This window comes from Corapipo altera, unplaced genomic scaffold (genome assembly GCF_003945725.1).
Source record: "Corapipo altera isolate COAL_440 unplaced genomic scaffold, ASM394572v1 224, whole genome shotgun sequence".
NCBI lineage: Eukaryota > Metazoa > Chordata > Aves > Passeriformes > Pipridae > Corapipo > Corapipo altera.
The window spans coordinates 1088723-1116407 of record NW_020884959.1 but is presented as its reverse complement, the minus strand read 5'-3'; the positions used below and the strand labels follow the sequence as shown (position 1 = coordinate 1116407).

The following is a 27685-nucleotide window of genomic DNA, read 5'->3' as shown; positions in this document are numbered from 1 at the left end:
TATATTTGCACTTTTACTTAGGAGAACGTTTTAAAAATGATTGCTTTGTTCACCGCATGGTTTTTATGTGTTGAATGTGGTGCACGCAGAGAACATTTTCCAAAGTTGTTGTGTTTTGTTTTGTTTTTTTTTCCCCTTTCCTCCAGGTCACACTAGCGTTATAGTTAGCAAATTGATAAGGTTCCACTGTTAAGCTTTATTACTTGTGACATGAGCCTATGACACTTTATAAAAAGAAGTAATCCAGAACAATCTCTAGGTAATTAACACCTAGATAAACAAACATAAATTTCTATATTGCATTTATTTGGACTACCACTCAAATACGCGTGAACCATGCTTTTTTAATTAAAAGATAAATCTATGTGACACTTAGCCTCAAACTTAATTATTCAGCATAGTATAATAAAAAATAGAGCCCATTAAATGTGTCTTGCTCTGTATTTCTGTATTAACAGCAAAACAGTTCACTCTGGGATCATTTAAATTTTCTTCTTCCTCTTTTCCTGCAATTTCCCTGTTCAATGAGAACCTTCGGTTAAAAAAAAAAAAAATACCATAACAAAAAGCCCCCAAATGATACCCTGAACAGCACCAACAGGTGAGGAGCTGTGGAACTTCTCACAGCCCCTATAACACTCAGCTGGGTGACATTTTTAATATGACATTACACCACAGCTTCACTCTCCCTCATCCCTCTCCCCAGCCTTCTCGACGGAAACATACTTCCACTGTGGTGGATCATGCCAAGCAGCGATATCCAGAAATGAAAACCACAATAGTTAATAATTTCACTGGGAACATGCTTACAATACACAAGGTGAGGGTTTTATAACGTACTGTTACAATGCAGATGTTAAGCAGATAGGGGGAAATATTCAATTCCCAAATTACAACAGGCAGAGGGCTTATAGTCCTTATAAAAGTTTCAACAAGAAACATTATCTTAGAGCTGAGAGCAGCCTTGTGATGTTAGGTGGGAAGAATCTTGTCAAGACACCCACCATCTGTGTGAGGAAGGCTGCCCATCAGCTGCAGGAAACAAAAACCTCCACAGATTTCTGTGAGACAACCACCTTCCTCTTTTAGACCTTCTTCCCCACGAACTGCCTTGGCAGGTGATGCAACACCACACTTGGAGGTACACGGCCACTGGTGGTAATTTTTATAGTTTCCTAGGGGATATAGGTACTGTTTAATGCACAGTTCCCAGTGGAAATTCAGGACCATAAAAGGAGGCTGTGTTTGCAAGCATCTCTGTGGAGGTGCAGTGAGACACTCATTGCTCCTTAATCAGGTTTTCACGTTTTCATTTATTGTCTGTTGAAACCAGAAGGCAGGGAAATCTTTGGGAGACACCCTCCACCCACCCGAGCTCCCCAGATGGCTGTTTTTCCCTGGATCAAGGGCACAGTGATTACCTGAAAGGACAGTGATCCTGCTGTGAGGCAGAGTTCAGCTCTGAGCCTGGAGCTCATCCATCCTCCAGCCACATTTTTACATGCTACCATTTTGTGCCTAGGAAGGGTGGTTCCCCCCGAGAGGGTGTGTCACACACACACACAAAAATCATTAACTTCTTGGATTTTGATTAAACTATGATGCATTGCAGATTTTATTCTCTGTGGATGAAGAGACCTGTGGCATTTGCCCATACACCAGGGAATTTGGCACCAGCTCCACGATTCCCATGGCCACACACACTCACTCTGCCAGTTCACTGGTGACAGCAACTCCTCGCTGCAACTTTCGGTCACCGAATAACTGAATTTCTCTGACGATACACTTTAAATCTTAACCCTTCTGACAATTTTTGTACCTTTTTCTACAGGAGAATTCAAGCTAAAATATAACTTTATTATTGTGGGTACAACTGGTTTCATTTAATGTTAACATTTCCCTTTTCTAAACATTTTTGCTTTCTCAGCTTTTTTTGGAGCAAGGCCATGTTCCTCTCTCCTCCCCAAACTTGCTGTAGTTTCTCAGATTTGGTGCATCTTTTTTTGATGTTAATCATCCTTACTTTTCTAAGAAGTGAAAAATCCTTTAATTTATTTCCTTTCAAATGTGCAGATAAAACCTTAAAGGGGAAGAAGAAAGATCTACCCAGGAGAATGGGAGCACTTGCACATTCTTTGAAGTGTGGGCAGCTTTCTTAACATGCACCATAACAATAAACCTCACAATTTTCTAAAGCCAAATATATGATCTATACAAAGAGTCTTTTTTAATGTGAAAACATGACTTTATACATCATAGTGTATGATACACACTTCAAACACTTTCAAATCAAAGCTTGATAGACCCCAAGACTTTTTCTATAGTACATAAGTAGTAGTATATAAAACAATTATTACTACATGCTAAAACAGATTTCCACAGTCTTTTAATTAAGCACAATATATATAATATATATATGTATATACTGTATATAGATTTGTTCAGATTAATAAGTGGACTGAGCACACACACCCAGCATAATACACTCCAGTAACTGCCTAACAACTGTGAATTTACTGGCATTAATTTTTTTTCTTTTTAAATCTGACAAAGCTGAAGAAAATAATGTTATAACTGTTCCTAATAAACATAAGCAAGTAGGAAAACTTTTTTTTTTCAGAGGTAGAGGTTTTATTGCGTAAAACACTGGATAAAACTGTACTGCTTCAAAGACATTTTTATTCTAACAGCAGAAAGAAAACAGTCATTGCTGAAAAAACAACTTTTAATACTTCTATACCAGAATAAAGTTCTGTCAACTGATGTATTATAATAATAAATAATGACCAAGAATAAACTTTAAATACAAAGTTTTCTAATTGTTACAAGCATAGCAACAAAATCCTCTACTCTATTGATCTCAGATTTCCTCCAAGATAGAAATTTTTCTTTGTGTAGGAATGTAGACAGTATTATGACCAGTATCACAGACTACAGAAGTTACAGAGAAAAAACTTGACATGTTTAGATATGAGAAGCATGATGATATTCAGAAACTGACAATGCATCACTGCTGCTGTCACTTGTTTGTATTACAAGTTACAAATGTTCTGGAAAAAAGGGCTATGTCAGAGGGGAGGAAGGGACAGTAGCACCCGACCAAATGGAATCAACACACACATCACAAGGAGCGGGAGATGTTTCCAGTGTCACAAACAGAATTATTGCCTGTCGTATCTGAAAATGCTCAGAAGACACAAAAGAATACTGAAAGAGCTCAAAAAGTGCAAGAAATGGAATGTGGGGGTGGTTTTGTTTTTTTTTTCTCTCTTTTTTTTTGTTTTTTTTTTTTTTTTGCTAAGATACCGAAGGCGGCGCAAACACACAAAGCAAGCGACTGACACAGTCACCAAACACAGTAGTGCAGTTAAAATCCTAAAGCTTACTACAGTCAGAAAGGTTCAATAACATTTCAATCCTTTATCTAGGATCATAGAAACAGTTGCATTAAGTTTATCAACTCGATTTAAGTAAGGCAGTGAGAACTATACTAGAAAAACAAGAAAAGCAGCTTGCTCTGTGCCAGATGGGTCCAAGTTACACAGTGACCTCATTTAAACTGAAACTTCAGTTGGATGACATCCTTTCCGACAGCATATGCAAACCGTATTCCTTATTAGCCTGAGATTTTTTTTTTCCAGTCTCAGGGTAGCGCTAAGAATTTTATTTACATCGATTGCAGTTTAGTATTTTTTATAAACTGCTTTAGGCAGAGCTGAAGTTTTAAGGCCCTGGGGTTTTACTCTGTGCTCCCAGCCTGCAAAGAAATATTGACTTTTTTTAGAATTTTTTTCCTTTTTTTTTTGTTTTAAAGTCTGGATGATTTTGTTTTAGAAGAAGTTAATACTTCTCTACCATCACAATAAACAGCACCAATTTTGCTTCTATCAAAGGTAGTACATTAGAAGGATAAAATTTTATGCCATTCAGAGAGTTCCAGAATAAACCTTTAGTTATTTTTCTTACTTGTTTAAGTATGTGGTTCATTATAGTCTCTCAAAAGCTTCCTATGTGGCAAAGACCTTACTAAATTTGGAGCATCCAATCAGTAAAAAAGCTAAAATCTGCAAAAATATAGAACACATTTGTTTTACAAAACCAAAGAAATATAATCTAAAACACTTTTCTTCATTAGAGACAAAGAGCAGAAAGTTTGGATTCTTATTTTAGGTCAAGCTACTTTATAAGGGCTTGCTCCAGAAGAAACTTCTGCACTGTGTCTGTAACACTTACAAAAACTAATATATGAAAATTAACCATGACCAGGGAATCCTTCATTAAGTGTGAAAAAAAAAAAAGGAATTTAAAGGAAGTTTGAAAAACCAATAAGAAAAAAATGGAAGAAGAAAAAAAATTACCAATCTCCTATGTAATAAAATTCTGTTTCTCACCAGCACCTTCTATAGATAAGGCTGACTAGTTTCACTAAACAATATTTCTATATATTGTACTTCTACTTTTATAGCAACTTACTTCTTCATCAACAAGGAAAAAAAAAGAATAAAAGCATTTCCCTCAATACTGCAAGATGATTACAAAAAATGGAATTACATTTCAAATCTGCGATCACACATCAGGCCGCAGATTTTTTTTTTCTAACCATTGATTCATTTGGCTGTATATTAAAAAAAAAAAAAAAAAGAAAATGTAATATCACAATACTTTTCAATATAGGTCAGTACTGACCCCAGCTTATGGGCCGTCTAAGGTTTCTCCTACACTGCAGTTGCAACACCACTTGAATTGATTTTCTCTGCAATGACAGCTCCAGTCAGACTGGCACCATGGCAGTCTACCAAGACATCTCATTACTATGCTAGGCAAATGACAGCAGCTGGTGTCATATTATAAAGGTGTTTTCAACAATGAAAACACAGTCCCTCAATCTTCAAGGCAACACTAAATCATTTAGAGGGTATCATTTTTCTGTTAAGAGCATTATTTTTGGACAAAGACCACTTTTAAGTTTGATATTGCCCTGCTTTTTAAATAACTAACGACCTCTCAACATTTTTAAATCACTTTATTAACCCACCTACGTTGTTTGGAAGTACTTGTTGCCAGGTAACTGTTTAGCAGCCATTTTCAAGGGCTGGAAAATTTATTTTCCGTGTGTAATATATATATTTACACACACACACACACATATGGAATGTGTGTATTTTGTGTGTGTGTGCGTGTGTGTGTATGTAGATATATATTCAGTGTGTGTGTGACTGAATCTCTCCGTGTGTCTGCAAATATATATATATGTGCGTGTGTCCATGTACATATACATATACTTAAATGTTTTCAGCATCCTGTACACTTCTGGGAACTTGTCACCCCTTCCCTTGGAAGGTGTTTTAAGCCAGCTCTCACCCAAACACAAATCTAAACCTGGTGTGAAAGGCTACTGCAGGATGGAGAGGGACCCGCCGAGCAGTGTCACTCCTGGGCCTTGCTGCCCTCCTCCGTTAGCTCTGCCGAGCTCCCTGGCTTGACAGCTGCAGGTTCCTCCAAATTCCCAGAAGCTTCGGAGTCAACCCTGGAGCGCTTGAACCTGCGGTCGGGATACTGGCTGTTGTCGAAAGGCATGCGATGGACACAGAGAACGTGGGTCTTCAGGTTTCCCTTCTGAGAGGCACTGTATGGGCAGTATCTGCACTGGAAAGGCCGGTGACCTGCATGACAGACGAGAGCCTGGTTAGTTTTTGGGTTTTGCCCGTGAACCTGACATTGCACAGCCTGGACAGACTGGACACGCCGGAGCCCCCCGGCAGATTCCCCTCCCGTTGGGTGGGGGCATCACTGTGTGGCCTCAGCAAGAATAAGAAATCTGTGCTCTTTGCATGATGCCTTGTTAAAGAAACTGCATTTTAAAAATTCTCTGCTTCGGATTTGCCGAAGCAGTGCAGCTATTCCATCTCCCTCCTCAGACCCAGCCATAAATCCGTCAGCCCACGATCCAAACTAAACTCTTGTAAATACAGCGTGTACGAAGCTGTCTTCTTTTACATTTGTTAATTATCTTTTTTTTATTGAAGTGCAATTCAAGGATGACAATGTGCAGACCCTTAGTCTAATAAACACACTTTGTCTTTGGGTGGGTTTCTGAGTAAAGAATTGTATGTTTTATTTCAATCGCACAGATTACTTTTTAATGGAAAGAAATAATGGATTGAGATAGCCAAGGCCTCAAACCTGCAAACATTTACTCCAGCGAGATTACTCCTGTGAGTAAAGATACGCAAGCATGTAAGTGTTTGCTGGACCAGGGCCCAAGGTTATCATTGGCTTTAAAATAAAATGTCCAAGTTAGATTAGAGAAAGAATGTTAATGCACAAAATCTGATAGATGCACTTCTTGCGGGTAAAACAGCAATCGACTGCGTAACAAAGGCATGAGTGAAAGACATCTCTTCTCAGTAAGGCTATCAATATACTCTCCTATATTTTTCAGATTATTGTGACTTTGAATCTCCGTGCTGTATCTGGTTTTGGAGGTTATGTTTCAACAATCACATTTCAACCTATGCTGGGAAGTTGTTGATGTGTTTTACTGGAACTTTATGAGCTTTGTCTCTCAAATTAACTTAAACCAGGACCATCTGAGGTCAAATGCGCTTAGCTTGCTTTAATTTGCTCAAATAAATGAATAAATAAATGTGCCAGACCATCTACATAAAGCCAGGATAAGTGAAAAACAATACCCTATCTCCACATTTGAAGAGCACATTTTCCCTTGCTCCTGTGGTACTATCTAACAGGGCATAAAACAGATTCTGGAGCAGAAGAGGAGGAGAAGGACTATGCTTCCCCTTGATTTTAGATGGGAATTGAACAAATATACAAATAGATGCCTGTTGTGCACTGGTCCAGTGTTACCTGCACTGGAGTGGGAATGCTACCACAGTCTTCCCAGCAGAGATGGGAGCCTGGGTAGCTGCTGGCACACCAGCATGAGCATCTCTAGCAGAGTGAATTCACCTGAGCCAGCATTAGTGCTCTGGGCTGCTCAAATAACTTGCCATTTTACTGCAACATAAAAACCACCACTTGAAAGCTGTCCCCCAAAACATATTGCTTGCTACCCCAAACCCTTGCCACAGGACTACAGGCTTGTTTCCTTTCTCAAGGATGGAAAGCCCCCCATCACCCTTTGCTTTTATAAGCTGAAGATTGACAGAAGCATGACAACCCTGCAAAACCTCCAATATACTTGTTTATGCCTATATCTTGGGATGGAGTGTTGGTCACTCTTCCGGTTCTCTCTGGGAAAAAGAAAGACATTTTCCTCAATAGCTTCATAAGGAAAAAGAAATTATGCCTGTAAGCTGCTAATCATTACAAAGTCAAATTTCAGTGAAAAATCTCATGGCAATAGCAATGGAAGAAACCTACATAGATAATGTTAGATAGATTGGATTGGGCTTTTAGAGAAAATTTTCAGCTGGAAGATATGAGGAAAGAGGCAAAGAAGAGATTGAAGGTGTCCCTAGTGCCTCCTAGAGACAGTCCTAAAATCAATACAGAAGCACAAATATGCTTGAAAAATTTTGAAAATTGGAAGCACTCTCAAAACTGTCTGAGAATGAATAAGGTCCAGAGAAAGTCTAATTTTCATTGTCTTGGCAAACCTAGAGATATTTGAAAATTCAGGGGAAAAAAAAGTAAGAAAACCACTGTATCTCCCCCATTGTTTGTCAGAGATGGATAAAGTCACCAGAATTCACAGCTGGGTTCTGGACTCTTTCTGTTCTTCTCAACTCTTCTAACTGGGCAGAGCTGAGGGGTCCATTGCACACTCTGCTTGGGAAGGTGCCAAAGTGCCTTGGCCAAAGTAGAGAAATGTTGGGTAAAGGGGAAGGAGACTTGCTCCATGAGTAATTGATTTTTCCCTTTCTCCAAAAGATAAAGGCCTGCCACTGTCACATCCACTGACATGTGAGACTACACCAGCAGCACCAGCTCCCCTCCAATATTTCTGGTGTTTCACTTGATTGTCTGAAAACCAATTCCCTTGCTAAGAACAGAAAACACTCTAAGTTGCGACAGTGGCACAGCTTGCCCTTTAGCCTTACTCACTCTGGTTTATAGATGCTAAAAAAGCAAAAACATACCCTGTTTATTTGGTCCTTCCTGTGTGCTGGAATGGCCAGAGACTGGATGCACCATCTGTGATATAATGTCCCTGATAACTGTGCACAGAGCAGCACACTGGGAGAGAAGGGGCTCTGTCTGTGAGGAGTGAGCAGGAGCAATGTGCCCATCAGCCACCCTCTGAAACCCTCAAGCAGTGTTTAGCACCGAAATACAGACGGTGGTTCTGGCTAGAGTTGGTGCCATTAGCCAGCAGTGTGAGAGCCAGCTGTAGGCTGTGCTGCATCAAAAACAGTTTGGGGAGCAGGACGAGGGAGGTGATCCTGCCCCTCTGCTCTGCAGGAAGGACATCAATCTGTTGGGAGTAAGTCCAGAGGAGGCCACCAAACAAGATGGAGCACCTCTCCTGTGAGGAAAGCCTGAGAGAACTGGGATTGTTCAGACTACAGAAAAGAAGGCCTCGAGGTGACCTAATTTCAGCCTTCCAGTACCTAAAGGATACCTGCAAGAAAGATTTTCACAAGTGCATGTAGTGACAGGACAAGGGGAATGGCTTCAAACTGACAGAGAGTAGGTTTAGATTAGATATTAGGAAAAAATTCTTCCCTGTGAGGGTGGTGGGGCCCTGGCACAGGTTGCTCAGAGAACCTGTGGCTGCCCCATCCTCAGAAGTGTTCCAGGCTGGGTTAGATGGGGCATCGAGCAACCTGGCCTAGCAAAAGGTGTCCCTGTCCACAGCAGGAGAGTTGGAACTAGATGACTTTTAATGTCCCTTCCAACCCAAAGCATTCTATGACTTTATGATTCTACGATCTCACCAACCAGCTCTTAATGCTTTTCCCCCAAGTGGCTCTTAATAAATGGCCTTCCTAATTCTTTCCTACAAAGAACAAATTCTAAACAAGGAATGCACAAAGCATGGCTGGAGCTACCACCTCACATGCACTACACTAAAAGCAAACCCTTTTTGCCCAGCACTGAACCAAGTTCAAACCCATGCAATTCCATACAGGGAATGTCATTTATTAATTCAACGCACTTTAATAAATCAGACAATATAAAGTGCACGTACAAGGATTCAGTTCTGCATTGCCTCCCCCACGACTTACTTTTTCAGGCCATCAAAATTTCACATCACTGCCTTGTGAAAAGTAAGTACACAATAAGTTAATTTGTATTGTCACTATGCAGTACAACTGTGGTAAAGAGCACATTCATTTTTAATCCAATATGAATAATATATAAATATGTATACAGAGTGAGGGTCATAGGAAAGCAAGTGGTACATTGTTTACAGCAGAAGTAGTACAAAAAGTAGAGATTATTCTTGCTTGCAAAGATAACAATATCTGCAATTTGCTTGTAACTAAGGGGTAAAGAAAAAATTCCCATTTCTCTTAGGTATCCCATTCATTAATTTTAGCTCAAAAACTTGTTGTGGGCAGCAGGCTCTTAAAATAACCCTTCCCAGATAAGTTGGCAATAAATTTATAATGTTTTATCTAGCAGTGGTTCGTAGATTCTTTCTTAGCAAGCTATAGTTCATATATATTTTACCTGCTATATATCTCCCAATAAAATTATATGAAAGCCTTCAGGAGAAAAAAAAAAAAAAACCAACAAAGAAAAAGAAAATAAGAATCTTCCTGATATCTCAGGAGATGATGTGCAATGCCTTGCATTTGTAGTAAGGAAAATTAGACAAAAGGTAGGCCAACTAGGGGGCAAACTATGGTTTGCATCTTTCTCTGATCAAAAAGTGAGGCTACAGGACAATATATTGTTTGCAGCTGAAATAATTCTGTTGTGGAACAATGTTCTATCAAGTCTGCAACTGAGATGTGAAGAGACTTTGTAATCCTTTGGATGGAAGCTGACAGTCTAAGGGAAAGGCAACAGCAGAAAATAACAATCAAAAGTAGCTAAAATGACAACAATGATTGCTGGACTGAAAGAACATTTTTAGGATGTATGGATTTCCCCAGGAAGTGCTGGAGCCACTCCTCTGACAGTGATCTAAACCTCCCAGAATCAGTCCCAGCAGGGTAGCAGTGCTGTGGTGACCCAGGCTCATCATCCTTTCTAGTTTTGACTGAACCCTGGGAAGAACAAGGAGTGTGGACAGAAGGGACCTTCTGATCAGGATGGAGGAGTTTTCTGTGGGGCCCATATTAAGAAAAACCCCTCAAAGTTTGAAACTAGTCCACCTTTTTAAAAATATATGCTGCTTCATTAATTTAGGCTTTGAGGGGGAAAAAAAAAGCAAAGTTTGTTTTCTTTTCTTTCAAGTTTGTGATCTGATATGTTGCTTTGTGACACTTCACGTCAGGCTGCATCAGTCACATCGTGTTAGGTTTCATAACATGGCATGACTGATGCAGCCCAACATGGTGCATCAGCTGAGCAGTCAGGAACTGTAGGTTTTGAGAAAGACATGGATCTCAGTCTGGGGTTTAGGACCATTTAAATGAGAGTTTACCTAAAGCAGGGGCCTTGGACTTAAGCAAAGCCATTACCCAAGAGTTGTTAAAGATTCAAACATATGCCAAACCCTATTTTGCTTTGTCTAATCTTTAAAACTCAAAATGTATTACTGGAACACATAAAAAGTCAATGTCAATGAAGTGTCATTGGGTTACTTACTGTAATCCAAACACTGCTAATAGTTACTAATTTATTAACTTTGATATGGATCCATTATTTAAGATTAGCACAAAGGAATACACAAACGAGAGAGAGAGAGAGAAAGAGTGATGAATACTAAAGTCTTTTTCATTAAAAAAATCATTTACATGGTCAAGCCGCATTAATTCTCCACTTCTAAAAATATTTGATCGGCATCCAAATTCTATAAAATTTCCACAAAGAAACATCTTATTTTTGTGGTATTACAGGCACATATGTAGGGGTTTGCACTAAAACGTAAAAATGGGCATTGAACTAGTCACATGAATAAGATCAGGAATTTATTCCAGATTGTTAAAAGTGTACTAATCACAGCAAAATCATGGCTTTCTCCCAAAGCAGCAAGAAAACGGTAATTTGAAAGAAAAATGCCAATAATACATCACACACAAGCCGTCTGTTGTGCCCACTACACCACTTTTTATTATATTGCATATGTGTACATGTATACACAGATACAGACGTACAGACACACGATTTAATGCATAAATTTAGGGAAAAGGCAGAAGAGCAATAACATGATGAACAGAAAACAAATGCTGTGCAATGTACTATAAATTATAATTAAGCTCTGAATAAAATGTGTTTCTTAGATATGACATTTGTTCCCTTAAAATGCAAAAATGGCCATGATTATCTGACAGAATGTTTTCCCTTAGATGGCCAATGGCTATAGCACTTACTGAGATGCAATACGGCAGGCTCATTTCAGATTTCTTTGCCTGGTTTAAGAATATTCTTTTGGTGAAAATCGAAAATAACAGCAATTACCTCTTTAAAATAAATTATTCCCTCGCCAAGAGATATTTGAAAAAGCCTCAAAGGCTTGAATTTCTCAGAAGCAAATCTCTTTAGTTGGGATCTTGGACCCTGAAGATCCGGACTTGACCTCCTGGGCTGCTGTAGCGATCCCAAATGGCCAGGACCACCTCCAGCCAGGACCAGGACTCCTGCAGGACCAGTTGCACTGGCTTAGGATGGATGGCCACTGCCTGCTGCACTGAGATGCTCAGTCCCACAACGTTGCTGGTGGAATGGTCCATGTAATCACACATCTGCTGCAGAGCAAAGCCTGCAAGCCGCATTCAAACCTTCAGTGAGCCTGGACCTCCCCAGGAAGAGCTGCTTTAAATCTTTTTTTTTTTTCCCCACACAAGCTTCTGTTCGAGGTACAATCATCTGTAAACAGATGAAGTGTGTGCTGCCTCAGAACCAACGGCAGGCAATGATGGCCGTGTGTTTTCTTTGTAGGTAGAGAGATTTTGTGAGCATCTCCAGTTCTCTGGCAGTGACTGCTGGGCTGAGCTCATGGCTCTCTCAGACCACAGTTCTCAGGCCTCTTGGTGAACACTGCCATTTTAAAGTATATTATAGCATAATAACACGCATTTGCAAAGGGAAAACTATTTTCATTTAAATCTTGGCTAGTGTGATTTCCCTTTTTTAACGTATAAATTTTCCTAAATACATTTACTATCCACAGCAAACATCCCAAGTACTGTATGCATTACCCAGGAGAGCAGAATGGCTCTAAAGCAGCCATTCGGATCTGGAGCATAACAGTATGGATGGGAAAATGCTGAATAAATATATTTGTCCAATAGACAATAATGGCTCTGATTGAGCCATTCCACTTTATTGGTCTCAAAATATGCATTTTATGAAACTCCCAAAATACCAGACAGATTAAAGTACACCCCATCAGGTTCATATATGTAATAGAAGTTTTTATAAAACAATTGAAAAGTATATGTTTATTTACACACAGGTCCAAGACCAACCAGGATGATCTTCGGGGAAAATTTCAATATTCTGTGAAGTTTATGTGTTTATTGGATTACAAAAAAACTAAAATTAAATTTTAAAAACTCTATTTCTTGTTGACCAGGAAAAGCCATAAAACCAAAAAGCCTCGTCTGAGGCTTTTTGATGATTTTCTGTGGAAGTATACTAAAAAAAAAAAAAAAAAAAAGCAAAAGGATCTGAATTTTAGGGAGGTTGGGAAACATTTTCACCTACCAATGGGACACCTAAGGCTAGGACAGCCCCCTGATCAACCAAATTCCTTCATTACCAGGCTCAATCCTGCAAATAGTCCTAAGAGGTAATCAGATGAATTGCTCATGGTAAGTGGCACCAGCCTAGTTACTCAATCCCCCCTTCACTAGTTTTGAGCAGACACTTCCAGGGGCAGCTCAGGCACTTTCTTCTGCTGTGAGTTACTGGAAAGATCTTAATTAGGGGAGGTTAAGTTTGAGGTGAAGACCCAGCTCATGGCAAAAGTTGGCACCAGCTGGATCCTAAATAAATGCATTAAGGACATTCGAAAAAAAAAAAAAACCCAAAACCAACATCCCAAGGCCAGCACCCATCCCAAAGTCACCCTGTGGCACTGTGGTCCTAGTGTTTTGCTGAGATGGACATTCAGTCTACAGGCACCTGAAATAGCAGGGTAGCAATTAACTGAACTATCACTGCCTGAAGAAGAGCTGGAGAATAAAAAGACCTAATCTGTAACTAATTTTTATCAAGGATTTTTACTTTAACAAAAAAACTTCATTCATGTGATCAAATTAAACCCTCAGATACCTACCTGGCTTTTCTGAAATGTAATCAAAGGTGGACTCTGACCTTAATTTAGTGCATTATACAGTGTTTTGTGTTTCCAAATAGGTAAATCAACTTGCTGATGAGGACACTAAAGGGTTCAGTAATGACAGGGGAAAGCAAAAGTTGGTGCTACACTTTGCCTTTAACACATAATACTAAACTATTACATTAATTTTACACGTTCCCCCTAAAATAAAAACTGTACTTAAAGTAACCATTCAATTCCTGTCTCAGAAGGTTACAATCACTAACTATCACACACTGAAGTTTCCTTTAAAAGCAAAAAAACCCCTACCCCACCACCAAAACAACCCTGCTATGTAAAACAGCCAAATGCAGATTGGTTTGACACAGAGGATACCAGTCACTTGGGCACTCCTGATAGAGAGAAATTCCACTGTTGTCCTTCACAGATATGCTTTTAACTTACTGAAAAAATCAGTCACAAAATTATGGAAAACATCACAAATTCAACACTTGTCACCTTTGCTACATAGAGCATGGAAAGGATAATTATTTGGAGGCAGAGCGAGGAACTCGCCAGCCATCTGCAGTGCACTAAATACAAGTGAATTAGGAAATGGCAAGGGAAGTCACTGGTGGTGTAAGGAAGACTTGCAAATCCTGGGAAAACAAACATTTCCCATTTCTTGCAGAGCTGATAAAACAACAGGATTACTCTGCTCCAGACACACAGCACAGAATTTTTTTTCTTTCTCGGAAGACTAAGCTTTTCACACAGGAACTTTTGATTTAGAAGGGGAATGGATCTTTTTTTGGAAGAAAGGAAAAGCATCAGCAGAATAGCTGAAAAGGTCCTCCTAAACAAATATTAAGCTTTATGGGAACCTTGTAAAGCTAAAATTCTGAAACAAAGGCTGAAAGACTGTGCTCTCTAAGGACCTGTGTATCTCAGACCACTGCTGGTGGGTGCACACACCTGTCCTGGCACAGCCCCCCGTGCACGATGCCAAACCAGGTCAGGTTGGGACATGACAACGTGAGTTACGAGCCCGGAGCCTCAGCGGGCTCCAAACGAGGTTAGTGGGAATGTTGTCATTGATTGAGCTCGAAATGCCAGACTATCATTGTCCCATGCTTTGGGAAATTTAATTACATTTAATTTTTCATATTTATTTACTTTGGGTTATACACATAAGTAGAGGACAGAGTTCTTATCAAGGGCACTAGATACCTGTTGTAAAGAGCAGGCCAGCTCTGACCGAATTTATAATGGCAGTGGTTACAGAAAGCACAATCCCTTTCTTAATCCTAAACTTAGAACATCTTGTATTTTTGCCCAAGCTTTCATTTCCAGCCATGCCCCCCACTCTGGTACCAATTCTTGTTCTCCTGAAGCCTGGCACATCCCTTCATCTCTGCAGCTTGGGCCCCTCCACATGAGAGAAGAGAGCTACCCAAGCCCAGGGAGTGAGCAGGTTATAATCCTCACAGCCCTCTCTTTCTCTTGTGCTTTGGGGATCCAAGTAGACTGCAGCTAAGGAAACACATTTTGAAGGTAAGTGGCAGGCTTTTCTTTAATATTAACTAACCTGAGTTCTTCTGATCATCAAAATTACATGTTCAGAGTCCCACCTTTGTCTTTACTTACGTATTTCAATTAATTGTTATGCCTATTCACTCCTTTACTTGTTTTAATCACGCCAATAACATTACATTCCCATTCTAACCCCCTTGAGCAAAATATCTCAGTTTTCCTACTAGGTCATTCACAAGTTTTCTCTCTAATGTTCTGTCATATTTTTTAATTGTCTCAGTAAATATTTATTATTTCAGGGAGCATTTAGGACTTCTGGAATGAAGCTTTATTTGAATTTAATGTACCTATGTTTTCCCAGAATAAATGCTATACTGGTGGCACTGGGATTTTAGTAAAGAGAATGTGCAATTCAGAGGTGCTAATAGGAAAGATCTTGTTAGTGAGGGTATTTCGCTACCAAATATCCTTTATTCTGCCTAGCAATTCATAAATACAGTAGCATTTTATCTTTCACTCTGGGCAACTGTCTTGAGCTTATTTATTTTATTTGGTGGAATGGAATTTAAAAAATCTCATACTCAGCTTTCTAAATTTTTTTCAGCCCACATTTCAATGTGTCATATCCTCACTGGTGTTGAACTGGACAGTCACACAGCCTACACCATATGAAGACCTGCCCCTCTGTACACAGCCCAGTTAGGATAGGGGTTCTCCCCATCAGTCCCGTGGTCCATGAATCATCTGAATGGGAAGGGATGGAATTATCCATGTGCTATAATGTTTGCTGAAGGGGGACTCTAAGCTAGAACATTTGTTTTCTGCATGTATGATGTCACTTAGGCTAAGCATGTTCTGCTTTCATTTCAGTTTGTTGCTTTATTACATAACCAGGGTAATTTAGATGGTATTCTGTCACATTATCACTTGTCGCGTACCTCATGATTCTCTAACTACAGCAGTGTGTTAGTAGAGAGACTGAAGAAAAACAAAACACTTTAAATAAACACTTTAAATAAATAACACTTTAAATAAATATCTAGCTCTCTAATAGCTAATATTTCAAATTATCCACGAGTAGCTCACCATCCCACTAATCATTCTGCTAAAACGTCACTATTACCCGTTTATGGGATTTTGTGACTGTAGTTTGCAGAACAACTCACAATTATGGGCAATGCCACCACATTATGTGCCCTCACGGTACCAAATTACCACGAGCACAGCCTGAGTGGGGACCTTTAGCAACCCACCACTCACCAGGCATGTTTCCTGTGTAGGTGTACATGTAGCTAATGTTTCCATAAAAAAAACCCACCATATTTTTATAATATCCCATTCAACAATCCAGGAGCTCAAACAGTAAAAATTAAAAGGCTGCAAAGAATAAATTGAGCATTAACTTTGCAGGACCTCTCCCTCTGGAAAGTGCTGTTGGTGTTCTCACAGAAAAAAAAGTGTCTTTTTTATTAAGTCACAAAGGAAATGCTTTCTCCCCTTCTCCTTTTCTTCTCTATAAAAGGCTCTCTAAAATGAAAGGTGTCAGACTTTGCTTTTTCTTCTTGGCATGATCCAGAATGTATGGCTGAGGAATGACAGATGTCTGCAACCAGCTGCAATGAAGCATGCTAAAGTTTCAGTCTAATCCACTTATTTCACTGCAGTCACGTAAACCAAAACAAATGGGCAGTGCCTTACATTATAAAAACACAGCAGCATTACTTTGTTGCATAATGTAGCTGATACGCCATCTTTTTATCATTTTTCCTACTGCAGAAAGAATTCACCTCTTTATTAAAAACAGCCCCTGAAAGTTCTCCCGTTCTGCTCACCTCTATTTTTTTCTTTTAGTGTCACAGCAGTCCTGCGATGCTCCATGCATTACTCAATATGCTGCTATTATAAAAGCACCGTCATATTTTTCTAGGGAAGACTGCTTTTGTTTTTAAAAACGTGATCCAATTCAGAAGCCACTGGGCCTGATTCTGCTTTCTCAGCCCGTGGCTTGAACAGACCCACGCTGCTCTGAGCGAGGTCAGGATTGGACCTGCCCTCAGATCAGTGCAGGTTTCAGCTGTATGACAAGTGCACCAAGCACTTACCTTAATGTGTAAAAAACCCCCATGTGTCTGTTTTTTACTGATCAAGCTGGAAATGTCATCAGAGACACAACTAATAGCCTTAATCTACTCGACTAACCTCATTCAAAACCCTCCCATTTTAATGAGGAGGGAGAGTCACTGCTGTTGTGTTTGCTGGAGCCCTGAACACCCCCCCCCCTATTTCGTTATGCCAGAGGGAGTATAACCTAAGTGAACATGGCATCGCTTCCTGGGAAGGGAGACCCTGCCTCACTCCAACATGTAGTGCAGCAACCTTTTGAACCCTCCCTCCTTTAATCCTTGTATGGAAAGGGAAAGGATGAGGAGTCATGTGGCTCCCTCCCCGCCAGCAGTTCCAACAGCTGGGAAGCACTCTTTCAGCGCAATTCATAAAAAAAGATGTGTTGGATTTCGCCGATGGCAGAATGGTGTACAATTTCTGGCCCTTCAGGCTAAAACAATAAATGCAAAGAGGAAAATTTGAGATTTCCCCCCTTAAACTTCCCACAACAACCTCAGCAAAACCACATGACTTGTCTTGTACAATCTCCCTGGTGTTTTCAGTGCTACTTTGGCAGGAAATCAGAATTACTGTTATATAAATTCCATCTGATGCCAGCGCTACCATCTGTGAGTAAAACTGCTTCACCTACGTCTGCCGGCAAAGCCACTCTCCCAGAGACAAGGGAGAAGGGGAAAAAAAATTTGATTAATTTGCAGAATGCTTGTGATTTGCTCATATATTATTATAACTGCTCATCAGCACATGACAAATTCCCAGCACTCCGCACAGGAACCCGTTCAGTTTCAGCAGTTTTTTGCGTCGGCACCTGACAGACTGCAGAGCCACTAATGACTTTCAGATGCTTACAAACAGTAATTCTATCTTCAGAATAAAAAGAAAAATCCGTAGGAAGAAAAGAGTAGAGTTAGTCTATTCCATTTCCTTCCTGTATATCAACATGATTTAACTCTTCGGGGCAGCAGCGGTTCCAGGATCACAACACGGCTGCTCCTTGCCTGTAAAAGACAAAGACTGCCAATCTCAGGGGAAAGGTGGAAGCAAAACCTGGTCTCTGAAGGCTTTCACTACACCAGCTCTGCAGAGAGCCAGATACAAAGCAGGTAGCCTTGGGAAGGGGCACACCTTCCCTGCAGTACAGAGGGAAAATACATGCTCTCCCCGGCGCTCCCAAATTCCCGGTCTATTTTCCTATATACTTCTGATAACCTTTTACATTTTCAGGGAACACATCTGCTTCCTAACTGCAGCTGAAATGTTTTTTTCCCCCTTTAAAAGTATGATTATGCTTTCTGAAGCACTGTCTGTGTGCTTGATTGCCTGTTTTAGATTAGAGATTTTAGCAAGGAAACAAAGACTTCAGAGTGCACATCAGTCCTGCATATGAGAAACCACAGAAGGAATAAGCAATAAAATGTGATGCACCATCTGTCCACAAACAATAACCTGGATGTTCTGAAGGCTTACAAATTATTTAGCACACAACCTCACCGAATTATAGGACCCTTAAATAGAGCAATAGACTAGGAATGAGAACCTCTTTGATGTCCTTTTGTATTTTCCCCCCCCCAACTCAGCCCTCGATTGATTGCTATCAGTTGAGGTATTTCTCAATGACTATTGGAGCAAGTTGATATTTATTAAGTAGCTCTCTGTAGAATATTTTGCCACAGATTTGAACAGTGGGGTATATGCTGCCTCCCTGGCCCTCGCCTGCTGCAAACAGATTGTTAATCAAAAGACAGTCTAAAAGAATAGTCAGTTGGGAAATTCAGTCCTAAGGGCAAAATGCTGCCCTCCGTACTCATGCGCAACTCCCGCTGGCTTCCACGGGAGCTCACGGGAACACTCAGTGAGGAATTTGACTTTATTAAGGACTGGAAGGCTTCTGACTGGACTCTTGTAGAACAAATCTCTAACAAAGAATCAGATTTTAATTCCCCCCCTCCCCCCAAATTGTATCCTGCTGCAATTAAAAATAAAATGACATTTTTTTCCTAGCTGTCACGCTGAAGCACAGCGATCTTGCATGCAAAACGCATTAGCAACTGAGCACACTCCAGGTACTGTAAACTAGAGTATGTCAAAGCTACTGGATCCCTAGACAAACCTGGCATCCCTCAGCAATATGCACACATACCAAAATCAAGACATTTAGAGACATTCCCTGTGTTAGGGATAGAAGATTTTGGCTCACAATATTTGACTGTGAGATCATGTTAAAAAACTCAAAGAAACAAACATAAAAAATATTCCTTTTTTAAAAAATATATAGTGAATTACAGAATTTCTAGATCTACTGTTTCATTCAACCTCATCTCTACATTATAAATTCCTGAGTTTTCAGTGAACATTAGCATCTGGTTTTTTCCAACTGAAGCATGCCTCTAAACCCACACTCCAAAATAAATCAGCATCCCTAAAAGCCACCCACTTCATTTGAAAAAGGAAGAGCCTGCCCTAAATATTTCTTTTGCTTTGGTTTCCATAGAATTTTTTCTGCAGATTTTCCTAACACAACATTTCCCACGCTGGCTCTCAGCTAACAAACATCCAGACCCACCTACCGAAAGCCTTCTCATTGTGGTCTTTACTCTTTTGCCTAGATGGCAGATCAAAATTCAAACAAAAATAGATGTTAGAAGACAGAGGATTTCTTTTTTTATCATATTCTTTTTGACAAACAGGGGCCAAGAAGGAGGTAACTGTATAATTAACTTTGGATGTGCCTAATGTAACTCCATTATCATTGATGAGTCTTATGGAGAGACACTGAGAGGGAAATGTGCCTTCTAGAGTTTCATAGTGGAGCCAGTACTATTAAAGAATATTTCAGTATTTAGGCCCTGATTCAGCAAGTTGCTGAAGGTTATGCATGCTGCAAAGCCTGTAAGTCATCCCACAGATTAGTGTGGGAATGCACACGCACTTACACAATACATGAGCCTAAGTTGTCTCTGTGCTGGGGGCTTGTAGCTTGGCCCTTACTTACAAAGATTCGTGAAAGAGACATGAAAATTTGCCTGGGGGTAAAAGCTGGCGCATTGCATTGTTTCATTTTGAATCTATGCTCCTTTTTGTATTTATTTTTTGCATTCACTTTTACGTGGTGTTCGCTCCATGTGTAAAGGGACAGAGGGCTCCAAAGAAGCAGGTTGGGTGAGGGGCCACCAGCTCATCACCTGTGGAGGGGGACCTGTGGCACCATCCTGACCACTGGCTGTCAGCAGGCTGGAGCCCCCTGGGCCAGTACTAACTGGGAGAGTGGTAGTTTTATCATCACTGGGGGTCACATGGATCTGACTGATTGCTGCACTCACTACATGGAAAAGAACAAACACCCAGAGCTGAGGCTGTTCTTTCACATGTCCCTAAAGCCAAGTGTTGCCACCCAGAGAAGGGCACATGATGAACATGCAACAAAACCCTTAAATGTCACAGGAAACAAAACCAAAATCCTGTTCCAATAACTTGGAAGTTATAGACACTAAACTGTGTTGGTACACAGAGGACCAGGCATTACTGAGGATTTTATTTTAAATAAAATAGGAGAAGTCCAAGATTCTTATAGGCAGTGGGTCACAGCGTCCAATTAGGGTGTTAGGGTATTGTTTTTTATAATTTAGAGTAAAAGAGTTCCCTAACTATCTCTGAAGAACTTCAGTTGATCACAGCATGTCAGGTAGCAAAGAGGCAAATGTTGCAGCCTGTAGGAGAGCCACTCAATCCCACAAAAGCCTCATTGACTTCCACAGTCTTCCAGAGAGAAGGTTTACTTATATGAAATCAATGGCAGGCTCTGGGCTTTCAAGCAAACTGATACCCACTTGGGTTTCTCTGTGTATAAACCAAAATCATTTTGCTACAAAGCTAATGCATACAGTGGTTAGAGGGGGCCAAAATATTTTGCCTTCTGGAGAAGGCATGCAATCTCTCTGATTTCAACAAATAATCCTACCCAGGTAACTTTTCTCTATCTACCATTATGCTAATCAGAACAGAGAGGTCTATAAATGTGCTTAAAGAGACAACTAAAAAAAATTAATCTGTGGTTTAACTTAAAGGTCAACTCAATACATATTGAGAAGTCAACTGAAATTCTGCCATTAAATATAATCACTCCTTCTAGGGTGGTAAATACTGTGCAGAAATACCCATCAGGAGCCAAATTCTTATCTCAGATGAGAGCAGGACTGGAGCTGCACATGGATGGAGAAGAGCACTGATCTTGCATACAGACCCCTTCCAGTCTGAGCCCCTGGGTATCAAGACCTAGGCCACTGGAAAAGCTCCTTTAAATTCCATCAGTTGTGATTAATTTAGTGAGATATTAAAATATATACATATTAAAAACCTGGATTTTTTCTGGACTTTTTCCAGCTTTCTGGATTTACTTTCAAGCATTTTCCGTAACACGAAAGGCTAGAGAGGTCCTTCCTTATAAAAAGAACAGAGAGATATTTTTCTGTAATCACGTGGCTACCATGGTGAAAGCCTTTCAGAAATAGGAAACTGCCCCAGCCATCACAGTAAAATCAGGAAAAGCAAGGACAGCCATATCCTGACCCCCTGCCCCTGCCCCTCGGCTCTGTGGCAGGCATCCATCCCAAGTTGATATTGTACACGCAATTGTTCACAACCTCAAACCAGTTTTCCTATTCTTTAACAGAAAGAAGTAAATTGAATAAGGCTTAACAAGCACTTTATACATGTACAAACTTATTCTTTAAATTTTAATAAATGGAAGGTATGTTATAGGTATTTTCTTCTGAAATAATGTTAATGATTCGGGGAAGGAAGGCACAAAGGTCAGATTTAAATCCTGAAGGTAGCATAAAAAAATTAGATAACACTGTTTATATATATTTTTGTGTAGCATGTGTCCTGACAGTGTCACCATCAGCATGGGCTCCAGAATTCATAATCCACTGTGCTATTTTTTAAAATAGTTTGATTTGTTTATTAACTGTGCTTTCCTATTTCCATGAGATATAGACACCGACAGTGAATAGACCTTTTCTAATTGAACTGATAGCTTGAAAGTGAACATGTCCTTGAATTTACACTGAAAGATAGACAGTGATTATTTATAATAAGGGATTTAGTCAACTGCCTTTCCATTTGTACAGCAAGGACTTTATCAACAGACCACGTTTAGGTAAATAGTGCCAAATAAGATAAATTTTGTATTAAAGGACGAATGTCTCGCAGTGTCAGATGTACAAGGAAGAGACATTTGGCTGATGATATGTCCTGTAAGTATAAAAGAGAGTATTAAGATAACACTTCATGCTAGCATTAATACATCAAAGTTCTGGACTGACCTGTTTCATCCAAAGTGAAAGCGAGGATGCTCTTAATTCCTATCTAAGATTAATTTAATTCAGAAGGCATTCAGCCTTATGTCCTGTTTTGCAGCTTTATAAGAATTGCTGGATTTGCAAAATAGCACGGCTGTACGTACGTTAATAAATGGTCTGTGTTTGTCTAGGCAGAGTTGAAGCCTTTCTTTTAAAACACACACACACAACTCCGGCTCCGTGAGCTTGCTTTGCCCACAATATTAGAGCTCAGCTATCTCCTTGCTGAAGGGCCTATTTGTCTGCTTTAAGTGAAATCACTCAATTCTCAAAAGTCAGTGGAGGACTTTGGAAGGGGGAGGGCTGGGAGAGGCCACTCCAAATAAGTTCCATTAATCAAAAGACACAGTCTAATGTAACTAATATTTTACAATTAGAGAAGACAAGATGGAACTAAAAGCCATCTATCTCTCTTACACCACATGATCATCGATTCATAATCAGAAGACTGAGAGTCGCACAAAGATGCATTTACAGGGGCTGGGGGAGGGGGCTGGGTCGGAGCCGGAGATAATGAACACGATGAGAAGGAGCGGCGCTGAAGGCTGGGGAAAGATGACAGAGTGGTTCAATGGTGACGGATGACACGAAGATGAGTACTGATACCTGACAGGCAGCGAATGATGACTGCAGTCCTTTCCCACCATTATGATCCTCAATTATCTTGGTAAGGACTAAGAGGAAAAAAAAAAAAAAAGCCAAAGTGGCTCAGCCCATCCGTTTATTTATAAGCTGGGATAATGCTAGAGTGTGCCAGGCTGCTGGGAAAGGCCACCTTTCGCAATTTGATCAGCACTTTATAGGAGCTGTAGTTTTCATTGTCAGTGCTCATGGGCACAAGGGGAAATGGGTAAAATACAGTACTTGTCCATCTGTTTTGTAATAAAATTCCTAAATCTTCAAAGGGAGTTATTTTTTTTCTTTCACTGCCACCTTCAGGAAAAAAAACCAAAACCCTGGGCTGACCAAAAAAAAAATAAAGGAGAAAAGAGAAAACTCGCTTTGTATTTGCACATGGAATTAGTGGGTTGCAGTCTACGCTCCCAAAATTCCACACACAGATTTATCCAAATGACTGATACATGGTGGGGAACGAGCCAGCATGAGCAAGAGCTGGAGCTGCGAGGATTGCAGGAGCAAAGTGAAGGGGAACTTTTAAAGATTCTTCATTGATTTAGGGAATTATTAATAAAAAGGGAAGAAAGTTCGCTCGAGACTGCTTTGTAGTTGCAGAAGATGCCACAGGCTAGCATTTCTGTACCAAAGAATATGCCGTTCTGCTACATTATTTATTTTTAAAGACACAGATCTCCTAGCTATGTTGGAATCATTGCTTTGGAGAAAAAGAAAAACAAATTAAGATTAATGTTCTACACAGCTCCCGATAGCAGTAAATATTTGATCAGAACAATTCACATTTAAATGTTGACATACTAAAAATCTTGTTTTTTGGAAGAAATATTTCTTCTTCGTGCTTTAACCAAAATTCTCCTTTCCCATCCCCTTCCTTCCCCGGTCTCTTGGAGAAAAAAAGTCACACAATCTAGCACCCCATTTCCCACCCAAGAAAAATAAAATTAACAAAACCAGGTCATAAACAGCTTTGCTTGCTGTAAATATATATATATATATATAAAAAATCACACGCACTGTACAGGTCACATGTGCTCTGCAATCCTAACTGCCTTTTTTCCCCCCTCTCAGCTTTGTCCAAAGGAATGGGCTGCTTGGTTTAGCACAGCACAGTGGTCTGCACCAGCTGAGGAGGGCACAGTGAACACGGTGGGTGGGCACAGTGAGCTGCCCGCAGAGCCCACTGCTCCTGGGCACAGGCTCACAGCAAAGGTGCCATGCTGCACATTTTGGGGTGGTGACAGTCTAGTCCATCACAGAAGTGGGTTTAGAGGTCTGTCTGCTCACCAGGGGCAGGAGCAAACCTGCCAAGAGCCATCGACAGCACCAGCTTCGAGGCACCAGGTAGGCAAACTGAGCCCAGTTTGCACAAGGAGCAACTTAAACACCAACACACCAGGCTTCATCTTTCTCCACATTAAAACTTCCCATGTACTTTTTCCTGGTTGCAGGACTGTCAGCAAAGTATATCAGCAAAGAAAAAGACACATCAGAACAGAGCTGTGTCATCTGTGGTGGAAGCGGAGTGTCCCCCATCACACCAGTTCCTGTTGGCCAAGGGACCTGTAGTAATAAGGGTTAAGAGCATTAGCAGGTGTCTCTTGTTATCAGAGAGCAAAGGAGTTCTGGACTTTGGCTACGTATATTAAATAAAATAACAACTGGGTGGGAAAAAAGTAGTGAGAATTAGCCTAAATATATTTGCAGATGCTTATGTGAGTAATGACTACCTTAAAGCCCTGAGTGTGAGTTGGAAATTGGGTGTGAGAGGTGTTGGCAGCTTCAATGCCAAGGGAAGGCAAGGATGTATCAGGACATGTGTCCATAGGGCTACGTGGGTCACCACTGGGTTGACAAACAGCATGTGCCCAAAGGAGTCAAAAAATTCTATGTGTCATACTGCAGCTTTTATGGAGCTGCTCCTTAATTTTGATGGTTTCCACCCTTTTGCACAGAGAATATGCGTGTTAGACAAAGTTTGAAAGGAATGTATAGAATGGACCACACCTGTGCAAGAAACAGAGCTCTCATCTCACAGAGAGGGTGTGCACAATGAGAAGCCTTGCTGAAACAAGACTATAAATATTCCAAGAAGCACTTCCCAGATTTTCATTTAGGAATCCTAATTATGAACAAATGTCCTTAATCTGCCCACTTTATACATCTGAGATTTAAGACAGGTTGAATCCATGATCATCATCATAATTAGCTCAAACAAAAGGGCCAGATGTGAGAGGCATGGTTCTGATGTCAGGGTCTTAATAGCAATTGATCAAATATTGTATAGCTATAACCGGTTTTCATAAATAACATATTCTCAGAAGTGATGATAACTGACACATTATAAAATGCATTTTGTCTGTGTTTTTTTGCAAGAGCACGTGCTTCACTTGTGCACAAGTTGGACCCATCTCCCTGTAACATTATTTCAGCATTTGTGGCAAAACAACTCAACTGCCATCGGTGGGTTCACAATTGTGTAAAATTGGACTATCATAGTGATTAATTGGGCTAACTTAATCTGTACATGCAAATTAAGTAACTGCACTCACAAATACCTAATTTAGCATGGGCATGCAATAGTTTAATTTGCACATACAATCATACTCTTTGGGTAAATGTGATACACAATCATGAACAATTTTTTTTTCTGCCCTTGTTTGCATGTGTAAATTGTCTAAAAAAAATTCATATTATTTATATAGAATCCAAATAAATAAATATTTCTTTTATCTGCCAATATCACCTGTGTTTTCCAAATGGCTACCAGGAGAAGTTATGTATATTTATGAACTAGAAGGCAAACTAATAAAAAGGTTAAAAAAGGAAAAGAGAAAAAAATCTTACAATTAAAAATGTGGTTGTTTGCATTTCAATTCTAACAAGTGAGAGTATTAGAATTTTGCTTGAATAAGCACCGCAAGACTGAAGCTTCAAAATAAATTTTTAAAACTCTACAGAAAAGAGTTTTACTTGTATTAGAGTAAAATATTTAGTTATTCACATGATGCTAAGATTTTGTTATCAACAGAAAATTAGGAAGCTGAGGTTTATTCTGTTGGCAGTTCAGACCACAAGGGTGATGTAACAGCTGCCATTCAAAATGCAGCAGCAATATAAACTAAAGTTTAGGTTTTTGACATCCTCGGAGCTTTTAATCAGTGAAAACTGTTCAAGAAACGCCTGGATGTGACACTTAGTGCCGTGGTCCAGTTGATAAGGCGGTGATCAGTCAAAGGTTGGGCTTGATGATCTTAGAGGTCTTTTCCAACCTAAACGGTTCTGTGAAGTAAGGGATTGAAGTCTGAACGCTGCATTAATAATTTAATACAAAATTAACCGGAAATTCTCTTCGAAATGAGAAGGAGAAAAAAAAAAAAAACACATAGGAAAAATAATAAAAAGAAGTGGGGGTACAAGCACCGCACCGTAAGGGACGGACTCGGGAATAATTATTTAGCCGGGCACGCCGCTAAAAAAAAAAAATAAAAAAATAAAAAATCAAACGGAAACGTGCGGGGTACCGTGAGCGTCTGGGCGCGCGGTTTGGACCAAAAGACAAGAAATAAAGCCCGAAATGTGGAAATGTGTCCGTGTGTCCCCGTGTGTGCGCGGGGCCGGGCCGGGCGGTCTGCAGCGCCACCTGCCGCCCGCGCCGCCGCACCGCAGCAAGGGGGAGAGCGCGGCCCCGCGGCCCGGGCGGGTCACGGCGCGGTCACTGTCACTGTCACTGTTACCGTCACTGCCACTGTCACCATCACCGTCAATGTCACCGTCACCGTCACTGTGGCTGTCGCTGCCACTGTCACCATCACTGTCACCGTCACCGCCACTCTCACTGGCACCGTCACTGGCACTGTCACCGCCACTGTCACCGTCACTGTCACTGTGGCTGTCGCTGCCACTGTCACCGTCACCATCACTGTCACCCGCACTGCCACTCTCACTGGCACCGTCACTGTCACTCTCACTGGCACTCTCACTGGTACCGTCACTCTCACTGCCATTCTCACTGCCACTCTCACCGTCACTCTCACCATCACTGGCACTCTCACTGGCACTCTCACTCTTACTGCCACTGTCACTCTCACTGCCACTGTCACCATCACCATCACTGCCACTGTTGCTGTCACTGCCACTGTCACTGAGCCCGCGCCGCCCGGGCACCGCCGCCACCCAGTACAACCCCCCGAGCCCCGGCAGGTCGGGAATTGCCCGTGCGATCTGGCGTTAAGGAGAGACTGTCAGGGGTGCAGGTTCGCCCTGACAAACCTGCCAAAATGCCAGGATCTGTATGCAAGACAGACAGAATCACAGAATCGACTAGGTTGGAAAAGAGCTCTGAGATCACCGAGTCCAACCTCTGACCCAACACCACCTCGTCTGCCACCGGACCATGGCACCAAGTGCCACATCCAGTCTCAAACACCTCCAGGGATGGTGACTCCATCACCTCCCAGGGCAGCCCATTGCAATGTCCAATCACTCTCCCTGTGAGACTTCTTCCTAATGCCCAACCTAAACCTCCCCTGGTGCAGCTTAAGACTGTGCCCTCTTGTCCTACTGCTTGTTGCCTGGGAGAAGAGACTGATACCCACCTGGCTACAACCTCCTTTCAGGTAGCTGTAGAGAGTGTGTACAGTGCAGCTCAGCAAGGATGATTTTTAGGTGGTACTGCTAACAGGCTTTGCTC

At 40.7% G+C, this 27685-nt stretch overlaps 1 protein-coding gene across 1 annotated transcript in view; it reads right to left on the bottom strand.

Moving 5' to 3' along the window:
• Nucleotides 1-5183: 5183 nt before the first annotated feature.
• Nucleotides 5184-27685, bottom strand: part of ZNF536 (zinc finger protein 536) — a 340785-nt gene continuing 318283 nt past the window's right edge. The window contains exon 9 of the mRNA XM_027663895.1: nucleotides 5184-5663. Within this exon, the coding sequence (XP_027519696.1) occupies nucleotides 5428-5663 (236 nt within the window). The 3' untranslated portion in view covers nucleotides 5184-5427. The remainder of the gene's footprint in view (nucleotides 5664-27685) is intronic.